This window comes from Myotis lucifugus, unplaced genomic scaffold (assembly GCF_000147115.1).
Source record: "Myotis lucifugus unplaced genomic scaffold, Myoluc2.0 scaffold_213, whole genome shotgun sequence".
NCBI classification, from domain to species: Eukaryota; Metazoa; Chordata; class Mammalia; order Chiroptera; family Vespertilionidae; genus Myotis; species Myotis lucifugus.
The window spans coordinates 1,261,383-1,275,631 of NW_005871261.1; the positions used below are offsets into that span (position 1 = coordinate 1,261,383).

A 14,249-nucleotide genomic window follows, 5' to 3' on the forward strand; every position below is an offset into this window, starting at 1 on the left:
CTCCGGTGGCCGGCCCAGCCTGGTTTCAGGTAGGAGACCGTTTTTTGTTGTTGTTATTGTCCGGCCTCTAGTTTTTAAATAAAACCTTGTTTTTTTAATCTTATCTTTATTTCTGGTTGTGTAAAATAGTTGAGAATTGAAAGGTATGCCTTCAAAGCATCTGTTCTAAGGGAAGAGATGTGTTATGTTTTTATTTTAACTTTTTTTGGTTTATTTATTTTTATTTATTTCAGAGAGGAAGGGAGAGAGAGAAAGGTCAGTGATGAGAGAGAATTATTGATGGGCTGCCGCCTACACCTCCCCCACCCCCCACTGAGGATGGAGCCGCAACCCAGGCTGGTGCCCTGACGGGGATCTAGGTTCATAGGTCGGGCAGGCGGGTTGGGCGGGCGCGATGCGTTACCTTTTATTCTAAAGGCCTCACATGGTGGAAGCTCCCTAACCTGGACAGTGGGCAGCGGTTCTCAACCTGTGGGTCGCGACCCCTTTGGCGGTCGAACGACCCTTTCACAGGGGTCGCCTAAGACCATCCTGCATATCAGATATTTACATGACGATTCATAACAGTAGCAACATTACAGTTATGAAGTAGCAACGAAAGTAATTTTATGGTTGGGTCACAACATGAGGAACTGTATTTAAAGGGCCAGAAGGTTGAGAACCATTGGCTAGGGCATCGCTGTCCAGTAGTAGAATGTGAGCTGCGAGCCACAGCTGTAATTTAAAAGAACGAGTGAAACAACTGACATTTTCTTTAACCCAGTATGTACAAAATATTGTAAGTTCGATATGAAATTAGTACAGATTAGATTTTTTTAAAGCACTAAGTCTTGGAAATCGGTATGCATGTTACATTTACAGCTCATCTAAATTGGAACGATCCGGCTTTCAGGGGCGGTGGCTAGTGGCTGTGTTACTGGGCAGCGTGGACCTGGGTGGCAGGTCTCGGCCCGGAGACCTGCAGTGTTGGCATCAGGCGGGAGCTCATTAGAAAAGCACATCATGGCTTTTCTTCCCGTCCCTGTCGGATGCGTCCTTCTCAAGTCCCAGGTGGCTGGGAGGTACTTTCAAGGTGGAGATGCACTTCCCACTAGTGCACCAACAGGCCGTCCAAGCAACTAGCCTGGCCCCCAGCTTCTTTTTAGATAAGGTTGTTTCAGGTATTTCAGGGCTGCCTTCTAGCGTTGTGTGTCATTTTGTATTTAGGTTCATTATGCTTTGGGTTTTCTCTTTGAAAAAAAGGAGGAGAATTTTGCCTGACCAGTTCTCTACCCTGGTATATCGCAGGAAAAAAAATTGCCAAGTGTTTAAACATCACTTCATGCTATGGAAGCAACGCACAACAGTGTTTCTGTTGTTCTTCTTCCCGAGAGCAGCTTTTCTTGAGGACTGAAGTAATGAGCACTCAGTTAATTAAAAATGTGTGGTTCATCTGCTTTTGTCTAGTACTCTGCTAGACACTGGATATGGAAATATGACCACTGAGCAGTCTACAGTCTTGTGGGATATTGGTAGGTTAACAATTGAAATGTGGGATAATGGGCACAGGTGTAGAAAAGAGAGCAACTAACCAGGTGCTGATTCAGGCAAAATAAGCAGTAAGTGTGAAAAGGTGAAATTGGTAACAGATTGTAAGGATTTCTTATATGCCATGCCAAGGAGTTTAAATATAGACAGTAGGAATGTTCCAAATTTCTGAAAGAGGGAAGTGGCAAGTGATGGAGTCTCTTTCTTCTCAGCATCTTATTTTAAGGCATAGAAGTCAACTCTTTTACCTGTGTATAAAGCTAAGTAGTGGCAGTCATCATCATCTAACTTTTATTGAGTGTTTAATGTATACTGGTCACTGTACATGCATAATTAGTAACCTTAAGGACATCTGCAAAAATTCCTTTTGTCATATGACAATAAATCATGGAAATTATATTCACATGTTCTCCCACATTCAAGGGAGAGTACATGAGGGTGAGCATCGTGGGGAGTCATCCTAGAATTCTGCCTGCACAGGTCCTGACTGCCAAATTCTGATCTCTAGTCTTTTACTGAACTGTTTTAAGCATCACACAGTATTACTTAGAAGTGACTTTACTCATCCTGTTCCCTGCCTGAAATTCTTTCCTCGCTCTCCCTTTTCAAATCTATTATTTAAGGTACACCTCAAATCCCAGAATGTAAAGAAGCCTGTCAACTTCTATTTGACTTCTGATTTCTCTAACAATAATATTGCAATTAATGCTATGTTACTTTGTGATATTGCTTTGCACATTTTGAACAGCTAAACTCTTGAGTAATTTTTTACTAATTACTTTCAATTAGTAAGGCTATTAGCATCTGAGGACAGGAAGATAAAAAGATAAATATATTTTTATCTTCCATAAAGCTTCCATAATTAAGTGGTTAGTTTGCTTAGTTTTTTCACCCCCACCCCCCAAAAAGGTAGGTTTCCCTTTTTATGTGAATAAAACATTTAAAAATCTTAACCTAAATAAAATTGTTGCTACTTATTTTCTACACCCAGATAGATCACCTGTTACCCTTATTTTATTCTAAGACTTGGATATTTCTCTTTCCTCTTTAATTATGCTTCCTCTTTTAGATGCTTAAATAAAGCATATAGAAATATAAGATGGTAGTTGACAGAAGTTCTGATCTGTAAATTGTAATTTAATTCCCAGTTGAACAAATGATAGAAAAAGCCCTAACTGCATTTAATTTGGTCTTTCAACATAAAGTATTTTGGCAAATAGGTCCTTTGATTTATTTACTCTCATAATAAATTATAGAATTTTTGAAACTAGGAGTTGGACACTAATAAAATGATTTTTCTGGCTTTTTAATTTCTTCCCTTGAGCCATTTTATCTGAAAGTTGCAAAAAAAATCTCAGTACTGTTTATTCCTTAGCAAAAATACTTAAGATATAAATATCCCTGAGAGTTAGCACTGGTTTTAATTCTGTTAATTTATTATCTTTTGCTTCGTAGTCAATTTAAATCTTAGTGGCTTAAGTTTTAAAACATGGTTTATTATTTTTCATAGATTGTGGCCAGACTCAGCTAGGTGGTTCTTCTCTTCCTGCTGTTGGCTGGCGTCATTCATAAGGCTGGAATGTCTCAAAATGGCTCCTCTCACATGTCTAGTGCTTTGGCTGGAGTGGCTGAAATGGCTAGGGAGGCTGGGCCTCTCTCTCTCAGGGTATTTTCAGAGGCTTCTTACATGGTGGCTCAGGGCTCTGAACCGGTGAGAGTAGAACTGCCAGGCTCCTTGAGGGCCAGGCCAGAACTGGCAAAGTGTCACTTCTGCATTCTGTTGGTCAAAGTAACAAAGCTAGCCCAGCCAGAGTCGAGGGGAAACTAGGAATGGAAGGAATTAGCTGCCTACTGTGTAGTGAATTTCTTTAGAACAATTCTGGATTGATCAGGTTTGAGAGAGGGTGTAGGGAGGGAGGCTGGTTGTGACAAGAAGTGCTCTACAGGTGTATCTCCCCAACAGCTATATGCAAAGTGAAGAGGGACTTCAAAGGGAAGGCAGAGGATACATAATAATAATTTAATTTAGAAATAGCTTGCCAAATACATCGGGTAGTCTGAAGCATGAGGACTACTGTGGATGACAGCCAGGGTTCAATCAGCACAGGATTCTAACCCACAGGGACACCAGGGCTGCTCTAGGATAGCATGATGGTCAGCCACAAAAGAATTTTCCTGACACAGACTTAGCAGCCATTAATTTATCCAAATCTTTGCAGCTGTTGGGGAAGACAGTTTTTATGCAGTAATTGTAATTATTCATTCTGTAATTAGCTAAGGATCATCCCCCACAGCTAGTTTTTACTCCCTTATATACACCCAAATATCCCGGTTTTATGATTAAAATCATGTTCATTCTATTCAAACCTTTCATGAGTTTGTGGTTTTTTTTTTAATCTTATCCATTATTTATAGCATGCTAATTTTTAGTTTGTCCTCATAGGAATACCATTCCCTTATTTATTTCTCTCTGTTCCTTTTCTACTTAGTGTATTCTTGAATGCAAACTAGAACAGTATGTAGTATTTTACCTAGGCTTTGTCTCAGATCTTATTTCTAATATCAACCCTATGATGACCAGATTTTTGCTGGATTTTCTTATTTGTGGTAACATTAATTTTAGGGAATGAACATACAACTTCTAGGAATAAATCTCCAATTTCTTAGGTTTTTTTGGAGAAATTAGATGTTTCCATTACACTTGCTAAAATTAAATCTCACTTGCTGTTTTCTACCCATCCAGAACTAATTTGGGTTCCCCCTGTAGTTTCTAAAATGGGGGAAGGATAGTGAGCTGAGGGAGCACACAGGCCAATGGTTAAGTCTAGCCTAACCCGAAGGATCAACCAAATAGCCGGATGAAGACATAGTAGATGAGGAATTTAGGAGTTCTGGGGTCGAGATGAGGAGCCTACAAGCTTTGAGGCAGCCCTCTAGCAGTCTGGCATTCTTAAAGCCAGGTGTTCTGTAGGTTTTGCTACCTCCATCTCAAATGCTTTTTCTTGAAATCTTTACTAGTAGATTGGTTCCAAATAACCATCCAGGTGTCTGTTCAAACGAATTCTTCAGCGGCTTTTTCTAACCATTCTTTCTATGCTAGCTCTCACACACTATCCCATAGAATGCTTCAGTGCCCTTGTAACACTCGTATCAGGCTCTGCATAATAAACTCCATGAGTTTGCTTGACTTGTTCACCACTTTATCCAGAGCCTAAAACACTACCTTTGATTTATTGAAAGCTTACTGTACCAAGCACTGTTTTTAGAGGCTTGAGCAACATGCAAAAATCCTTACTCTGTGGCATTTTAGCCACATTATAGTCTTCTCAGGGGGAGACAGAGTACACAACATAGAAGCAAATTATGTGCTCCAGAAACCATATGGTAGGGTAAGTGGGATCTGGAGTCTTGGCAGGATAGAAAGGGGCATTGCAGTATGAAATGATTCCTTGAAGTGATGTTTGAGGATTTGGAGGAAATGGAGTAGGCAAGCAGACCTAAGGGAGAGTGGCTAGAGCAAACAGCTAGTGCAGAGATTCTAAAGCAGGAATGTGTCTACCTAGCCTGCATGAAGCCAGCTGACTTGAGCAGTGTGATGGAGGGGAAGAGCAGCAGCTGAGGTCAGAAATTAAAGCCACAGCAATGCTTTTGATTTTTATTCTGAAATGAGGAGCCATTGAACAGCTTAAAGTAAAAGAGTACATGTCTCTTTGCTGCTGTGTTTAGAACAGGCTAGAGTCGTGTACTAGCAGGAAGAACAATCAGGTTATTGTGAAACTCTTAAACAAGAAATGATGGACACAAATTTGGCAGTCCACAGCATATAGGTGTTTTTTTTTTAAATTTTATTTTCTTGTTTAAAGTATTACAAATAGTAGTACATATCATAGAGGTGGTTTTAAAGCCACAGAATGTGACCACCAAGGGAACTTATCTTGTCCTGGTCCATTTCAACTTTTGGCTTTAGAACATTTCTAACCTTTGATACTACTTCAGGAAGACTTTTTCTTTCTTTTTTTTTTTTCAAATCAAGGCTGGTAGTCATATTAAGAAGTTCCAACTTGTTTTTGCATATTAACTTGAGGATGGAAATATTTCATGATTTGGCAAGTATCTGATGTTTTGCTTTGATTAGAGCCAAATCCCTTTTTTCAGAAGAGTGAGTTAGCTTCTAAAAATAAATCCAAAAGAATGAAAATTAAAGATAACTTGCAAGACTGACCTTGAAGGCAGAGCAGTAGCTTGTCTATCTTTGTATTTTCATGGTAAGATACACTGCTTGGCGCATGAAAAGCAATCAATAAATGTTTAATGAATATCCAAGAATCTGAAGTTATCATAATCATAACACATCAAGACACAAAACAAAATTACAAAAGGAAATTTATTCCAAAAGCATAAGGAAACACTTACTTTTGAACAATGTGATAAACAGATGTCTTGCAAAAGAAAAACAATCGTGACATGAAGTTTTTCATTCAAATTTTTGAAGCAAAAGTAACCGAAGTTGTGCATTATTGCCTTAGGAAAGGGAAGGGGAACAATGAGGTGGCAAAGGAAGAACACAGTCAACTCAATATCAAACTTAAAGTAGAGTCAATTCTGCTCAGCTTTGACTTTACAAATACTCTTTAAAAAAGAAAAAGAGGAAAAGTTACTCCTAAAGTTCAAATTTATATAACTGTAGTCCTAATACAGTTCCTATACTTGAAATGGCTTTCGGCCACCGGGTCACAGTTTTCAAATAGCAATTCCATATTCCTATGTCTGTTCAGATTCCAAGGGAGCTCAGGTTCAGCTCATTGTCTTTTGGAATGTTTAGATTATTGCCACCACTCCATAATCAAGCTGACCCATTTCTTATGCTCACTTGTATAATTTTAGTCTTCAAAAAATATTTATCCCATAAACATGTGCAGTATTTCTAACAAAGGGGTTTTGTTTTTTCCCCAATGTAAGGGTTAACAGTATTGAAGACACTGCCATTGGAATTACTAACTATTCCTCAAAAAATATGCCAAACTACTAGAAAATGTTACTCAGACACTGGATTTGAGTAGCAAACTTGGGGAGGGAATATTAACTGTGAAACAAAAATATATGAAACATTCAAATGCAGAGCTAAGGACCTATGCTACTAAAAATGCCCATGACATTAAACACTCCACAAACCCCCCATCTGTTTTTTAACCTAAATATTCTATTGGCTAACTTATACAATAATTTTGATTAATAACCTGAGAAGTTAAATCTTCAAAGTGGCAAAAGCAAACAGAGAGAATCCCTTATTATTGGTAGAACATGTTATCAAGTCACTTTTCCTGGATTGCCCTGGTTATTCAATTCCCAAATTCTAAATTATTCTGTGTCATCCTGTAGAAACCTATATGTACATCAGATTCAGTATTTTGGCTGTATTTCTCCAAAAGGGATTGCCAAACTCATCTTTGAAAATGCAGCCTTTGTTTATTTTCAGTTTTAAATAACAATAATCATGTAAGTGCAACGGACTCAAAATCCCTCACTACTGGGAAGAAAACCTAGATAACAAGTTAATAATGGATTCAGCCTCAAAAGGGTAATCACCATGTCAAAGATTACCTGTTCCTGGAATTTTAAAAAATGATTTATGTTGTGTAGTCAGCATGCATATATATATATACACACACACACATATATATCTTATGTATGTATGTATATTATACATACACATTTCTATTCAAAGAGTAAGATCCCATATTCAAAAGCTTATCACAACATATGGAGAAGAGTTAAGTAAGCAGTGCAAAGCAGCTTACATTCTCCTAAAAATGTAATATTTCTACATTTAAGTATTTTGCTCTTAGTACACTAGGTGGGAATGCTGAACCATTGCCTAGCAGCTTTATTTAAAAAACCCAATGAAAACCAAATGTTAAAATTGACCATTACTCTTCTCTATATATTGGGGGAAAAGGACAGAGGGGAGAAGAAAATCAGTAAGCTTTCAAAACTGATCATCTTTACCAGTTATCAGAAATAGAATTTCATTATATTTTAGATTTGAATAGCTCTCAACAAATTATTAAGATGTTTAAAAGATTCACAATATGAAGTCTGAATAATGATGATATTGCAAAAACAAGATTGCGCACAAAGCATCCAAAAATATCGCTGTGGTTTTACCTTGGACACAACCATGGTCTGTTACAAAAGTAGATCATACATACAAAGGTATAAAGAACAATAAGTTTTTAGCTGAAGGCAGCAGTCCTTTTAAGGGACATCCCCGGCAATCCAATGAGTAGTAGAATTTAAGTGTTAAGCTCATGACGATGCTGAAGAATGAGATGTCTTATTCAGTAGAGTCTTCCCCGACTTCGATTTCCTCGTGCTCCCCAACCTCGGCCACCTCTACTTCCCCTGAAGGCTCCTCTCTGCTCTACGAAAAAGCGAACAAGGGTTTAGGTCTTGCTCAGGACTTCATGGTACAGCAAATGTAGCTCAGTGCTCTGAAGGAAGCAGTAGGCGCTATAAAAGCAGCATTAGTATTCTGCTACATCATCCATAGATTCATTCTGTACATAAAACCAGGACAACATGTATATCAAAGAACATATAACAAGGTGCAAAATATAGTCATAGTTGGTACTCAATTAAATGTATCCTAGTAACAAAGATGTTTCAAGGTCACAATATTATGATGCCTATCACAGATAATTAATGAAACTATAAAAATTTCTATACTTAAAAATATTAGGCTAGACTGACACAATTTTCCTTTCAAATGCAATGAATAGACAATTTGCATTGGGTCATCATATTTCAAGCACCAAAACTCAAGAATCTACACTAATAAAAGACAAAGATGCTAATTGACCATACCTTCGCTATGCCCATCAGCCAATCAGAAGAGTATGCAAATTAACCCAACAAAGATGGCTGTTAAATTTGCATACTGCAGGCAGGGCGGGCAGCAGCACAATCCGCCACCCAGGCCTGCCATCTGCGACCCAGGGTGGGATCCAGGCCTGCCATCTTCGATCCAGTGCAGGATCTGGGCCTGCCATTTGCGACCCAGGGAGGTGGGGCAGGCACCGCGGGATCGGGCCTGCCATCTGCCACCTGGGGAGTGGGCCTAAACCAGCAGGTGGTTATCTCCCGAGGAGTCCCAGATTGTGAGAGGGCACAGGTCGGGCTGAGGGACACCCCCCGGCCCCTGCCAGTGCACAAATTTTTGTGCACCAGGTCTCTAGTTCTATATAATAAAAGGGTAATATGCGAATAGACCAAACTGCAGAACAATGAAACCAATCAAAGCATAATATGCTAATGATATGCTAAGGTTGCTCAACAGATCACTATGAAGTGCACTGACTACCAGGGGGCAGATGCTCCGACCGGTAGATTAGCTTGCTGCTGGGGTCTGAGCAAGATGGGCTGGACACTCACTGGAGCCCTCCCACTGTCCCTCCCTGGCCCGAACCCACAGGCCACTCCCCTTGGGAGGGTGCCAGATGCAGGGCTCATGGCTGGTGAGCGCTGCTGTAGCAGTGCCAGCCTCTCCTGATTGGGACTGATTGGGCACGAGCCTGCGGCAGGCACAGTAGGGCCAGGATGAGTGGGAGTGGCAGGTAGGAGCTGCAGGCAGTATTGGACTGTGGGTTTCGGCCTGATCCCTACAGGCCACCCAGAAGGACCCCACCCACGCACGAATTCGTGCACCGGGCCTCTAGTATAAATATAAATGCTGACAGCTTTTCTCCCTGCTTATTCAGCTATATGAGCTGCTGCTCAGAGATGCTGCCAAAAAGTAATGATGTGTATACATACGGTATTTGGGTTACTGATTATAAATTAAGCACATCTTTTGCTGAAAAATCAAGTCACATGTGTCATATGGTAGAGTAAGATGTTGACTCATTAGGCAGTCTCTTTTATAGCTCCAGAGACATATTCCTGAGGAGTCTTTCCAGGAAAGAAAATTGATTGAAGTTATCAGCAAGCCTGGACTTTCATCATACATAAATTAAGAGTCTCAAATTTCTAATTCCAGAGATCAAATCTCTTCATTGAACTTTCAAACTTCCTCATTGCGGCAGGCATATTATTAGGAGCACGAAAAAGAAACTGTGTTGCTATTTTTGGATCCATAATGTTGGATACTTGAAAAATTCCTATTAAGTCGGCACTGCAACCCATTTTTTTTACCATTATGGCTAGAAATATAATTACCTTATTTGGGTGATTTTTTTAAAAAAAATATTTTATTGATTTTTCACAGAGAGGAAGTGAAGGGGATAGAGTTAGAAACATCGATGAGAGAGAAACATCGATCAGCTGCCTCTTGCATACCCCCGACTGGGGATGTGCCTGCAACCAAGGTACATGCCCTTGGCCGGAATCAAACCTGGAACCGTTCAGCCCGCAGGGCGACGCTCTATCCACTGAGCCAAACCGGTCAGGGCTGGGTGATGTTTTGATATATATATATTTTGCCTCCAGAAACTCGTGAGATAACTAACTAGATCTTTCCCCAGCTTAGCCAATATTTATCTGTTTAATAGAATGGGATCTGATTCACACATTCAGAATATTACTAAATGTTCTGAGGGAAAGAATGCAGTGACCATGGGTGCATTCAGGTAGTGATGCAACCTTTATGTAGCTATAACTCTGCATTTTTGACTAAGACTTGGCCTCATCTATTGCATGTCTGCACATTCCCCCCCACCATACTCATTATAAAACCTTAATTTCTCAGTAAATTTAACATCAACACACTTACTAAACACTTTCATTGATATCATTATTATTAGCTATAAGCTAATAACAGACTACTAAAATCCACCCTTTCAATTGTTTTTCAATCAATTTCAATATGAGGAACTGGATTCCCCTAAATTGTTCAGCTATTTCTAATGAATATATTAAATATGCTGTATGATGGTATTACTTGATCCTGTTATCTTTTTTTTTTTTAATATATATTTTATTGATTTTTTACAGAGAGGAAGGGAGAGGGATAGGGAGTTAGAAACATCGATGAGAGAGAAACATCAATCAGCTGCCTCCTGCACATTCCCTACTGGGGATGTGCCCGCAACCAAGGTACATGCCCTTGACGGATATCAAACCTGGGACCCTTGAGTCCACAGGCCGACGCTCTATCCACTGAGCCAAACTGGTTAGGGCATGTTATCTTTTCTATACTGGCTATTTCTTTTTGATCTGCAACTGATACAGCTGTTATTACAGTACAGAGTCACCAAATTTTCTTTTCAAAGGGCTTCATCCTGAGAGACCATTCTGCACTTGTGTTTTTTTTTCTAGTGGTTTCAAGCTTATATTACTAAGTTAAAACACCACTCCACCCAGTTAAAATTATGCTATAAAAATTATTTTTATATTTTAAAAAGGTAAAAGGTAAAGGACACAAGTCACAAAATATAGAATGTTTACTACTCCCAGGTTACTGGGGAACTTTATTCATAGGAAAGAAAACTAAACATTGATATGTTTGTAAGTGATTTAATTGAAAATGCACCGGGAAGCTGAACTCAGTTGTGGGAACCAGTACTATGTTTATAAAATAAATAAATGAGACATGGGCTAGTAAAATAATAAACTTGGATAAGGAAACAAAGTCTAAATATATCTGCATGGACTCAAAGAACAATCACAAATTATGGCTCCTCCTTTATGGTGAACAAGTTTAGGCCCATGGCACTGGTACAATAGACCTGTTCTGAACAGTGGGTGGTAATATTAACACTACCTGTTTCCCTAATAACACAAAAGGAATAAATTTCCTAACCCTTCAGTGTATATGACTTAAAAAACATCAACAACCATTCAGTCTTCCTGGAAAAAATAAAACAAAGCACGAGCTTGGCTGACATGGAAAAGTAGAATTATGATGATTTTGCCAAACGTGGGTAACATTTTTCTTTTTGAGGGATAAGCGGATAGCATTTATTAACATGTTTTGTACAATTTTAAATTCATTACAATGAAACATTTTATTAGCAAGTACGTATTGCGACTGGGACATATTGCAAAATGTCCTGTTTTTTTAAAGTAAACCATTTAATCCCATTATAAGAAAATTTAAAAAATATAAACAAAATCTCGTCTTAAAAAGACCACAAACATTTTTCCCCTCCAATTTTGAGGCAACAATAACATCCCAGAAAAAAAGAAATGCAACATGCTTCTGATATGCGAAACACCTTCCTGATATGCTTTCATTTCCCCAAAGACAGGCATAAAAAAGGTGTAAAAATTCTGAGATAGGTCCACCAATTCTAATCTGTAGTACTACAAGAATATGCATAAGCAGATAAGCAGCTCCCAAATATAAAAACTAGAAGAAAATTTACTCCTATTTTTTATTAAGAATCAGAGTTGAGTTAGCTTTGTAATTCAATTTACGATAAACCCCCAATTACAAGTTGCGCCCTATAGAAATATTCAAGTATTGTAAAGTATTGTAATACCTGACACAAAAGACAATCATTGGGCATGCTTGTTTACCCTTTGTTACTTTGATGACTACAGAATTGAAGTTGTAAGTGACTCCTGGATTTTTGTCTTGGGTAAAAAAATGTTTTTCACGTTGATAGTTTAAAAAATATCACATACAATCTAAGGGTTTGCATTTTTCAAATGCATTATTATCATGATTCTCACTATCAGGCACAGGGCAGAATCCTCATGGAAACTCAAGAGTAACTGACCTGCCCAAGTGAAGTAATACAATTCTCTACGTATTGCCATAGTTCTTGATTATGTTCATTAAATCAAATGATAGAATCTGATCTAATAGTTGATTTTAAAAATGGTTAATTTTAAGACATCATATTAACTCGTAAAAGTGACAGAGGACAATATTTGGACAAAAGTCTAAATATGCCTAAAGTAACACAAAATCCTTTCCATTTACAAAATGCTTTCACAAATATTCTTATTTGAAGTTTTTAAGATCTCGTTGTTACACCTATTTTTCAGGTAAGAAAAGAGGCTGAGATGCACATTTTCATATTATTACATAAGTAAAAGAATTCAGTGATCTTTCCCACACTAAAGTTGCCTCAAAGAAAAAAGGCAAAAAAAGCAAAAATAGTATTCAGTGTTTGTTCTGCAGTAAGCCATTATCAAGGTAGCATGCAGCGAACAGTGAGTGGCTCCACCAAGTTCCTTTCCCAGGAACTACACTCATTCATCTCAGTATCAAGCTGCCATAGCTTTGAACAGTATCTGTGAGCACCTGTGCTCTATCTTGATTTTATGCATACCCAAGTAAGATGTGTTCTAAAATATCAGAAAAGCCCGAGAGTTTGTGAAGATGTTACGCTTATTTTAAAACTGGATGTAATTAAGCGTTTCAATTGTGGTGAATGAAATAAAGATGCTGTGTATTGAATCAGCCTATGTCTACCATTTGTACTACTTACACAGAGAATGTTGAAAGCTGCTGGTTACCATAGGTTCTGCTAGTATCAAAGTGATCTTTTACTTGGCATCCAGTAACAGAAAATATACTGCTTGAGTGGGACTGATGCATGTAAACATGGTGTGTATTTATCATCATTCCTGCTTTGACTATATGTATTATTTTATGTTTTTACTAGAGACCCAGTGCATGAAATTCGTGCACAGGTAGGGTCCCTAGCAGCTGCCCACAGGGGGTGAACTGGGGGGTGGGGAAGCCTCCCTTCCCTTGGCCGCCTGCTGCTGCTGGCCCCACCCCCTGATCAAACTCCCAGTTGAGGGGACAATTTGCATATTAGGCTTTTATTATATAGGATGTGTAATTTGGTAGGTTATTTTTTGGGTCTTGGAAGGCTCTAAAATTTTTCTACATAAATTTAACATAACTGCTTCCATTTCACACCATTTTGGCTTATGAAAGGTTTATAGGAATGCTCTACTTATGGATAGTGGGGGAAACTTGTACTGCAGAATTACTTTGATTGTAATTCTGGTAATCAAGGCCAATAACAAGTATGTTTGAGTGCTAGTATTATTAAACTAGAGGCCCATTGCACGAATTCATGCACACTGAAAGGAAATTAATTAGAAGAAATATTTTAGAGGCCGGGAAGGGACCGAGGAAGGTTGGCTCCAGGGCGTGTCCAGCCTGTCTCGCCCATTCCCAATCTGCTCGACCCTGGCAGCAAGATAACCTACCAGTTGCAGCGTCTCCCCCTGGTGGTCAGTGTGTGTTATAGTGACTGGTCAAGCGGTCGACTGATTGGTCGGACACTTAGCACATTAGGTTTTTTTATATATAGATATCTTAAAACAAGATTTGTGGAGTCAATGATATTTTCGTCTATTCTTTGTTGAAAGGAACTATGAGGGTTTAAGTCAATGAGAAACAAACCTCACTTCTCATTTGATAGCCCTGGGAGAGAATAGATTAGTGGGAAACCTTTCTGGCACTAACAGCTGAAACTGACAAGAGGACTGCACTCTGGGCGGGAGGGAGACCACAATGTATCACATCTTCTTTGCCAGATGACACTTTAACATCTGACTCCATTTCTATGACCTCTCCTTTTGAAACAGTTCAGAAGATGGGAGGACAAGCAGTAGGCTGACAAGGACCAGGGAGGATCACTAACACCACATTTGCCAGAAGCTATAGTTCTATCCCTGAGGGAGAATGCACAGATTGTCTTGCCTTGAAGCTAGAACAGGGAATACCAGGAATGGATGGTTCATGCCAATTTCCTTTC

General features: G+C 38.9%; 1 protein-coding gene across 8 annotated transcripts in view; it reads right to left on the reverse strand.

Moving 5' to 3' along the window:
* Positions 1-3,123: 3,123 nt before the first annotated feature.
* Positions 3,124-14,249, reverse strand: part of API5 (apoptosis inhibitor 5) — a 30,091-nt gene continuing 18,965 nt past the window's right edge. Inside the window, exons 14-15 of one of the 8 annotated variants that reach the window (XR_002831467.1) lie at positions 5,941-7,948; positions 5,358-5,698 (exon numbers count right to left, since the gene is read on the reverse strand). Coding sequence is in view for 7 of the 8 variants with exons in the window: in XM_023761685.1 (XP_023617453.1) it covers positions 3,189-3,304 (116 nt within the window). In the remaining variant the exon portion in view is untranslated. The other 7 variants (XM_023761685.1, XM_023761683.1, XM_023761682.1 and 4 more) reach the window with 7 other exon arrangements.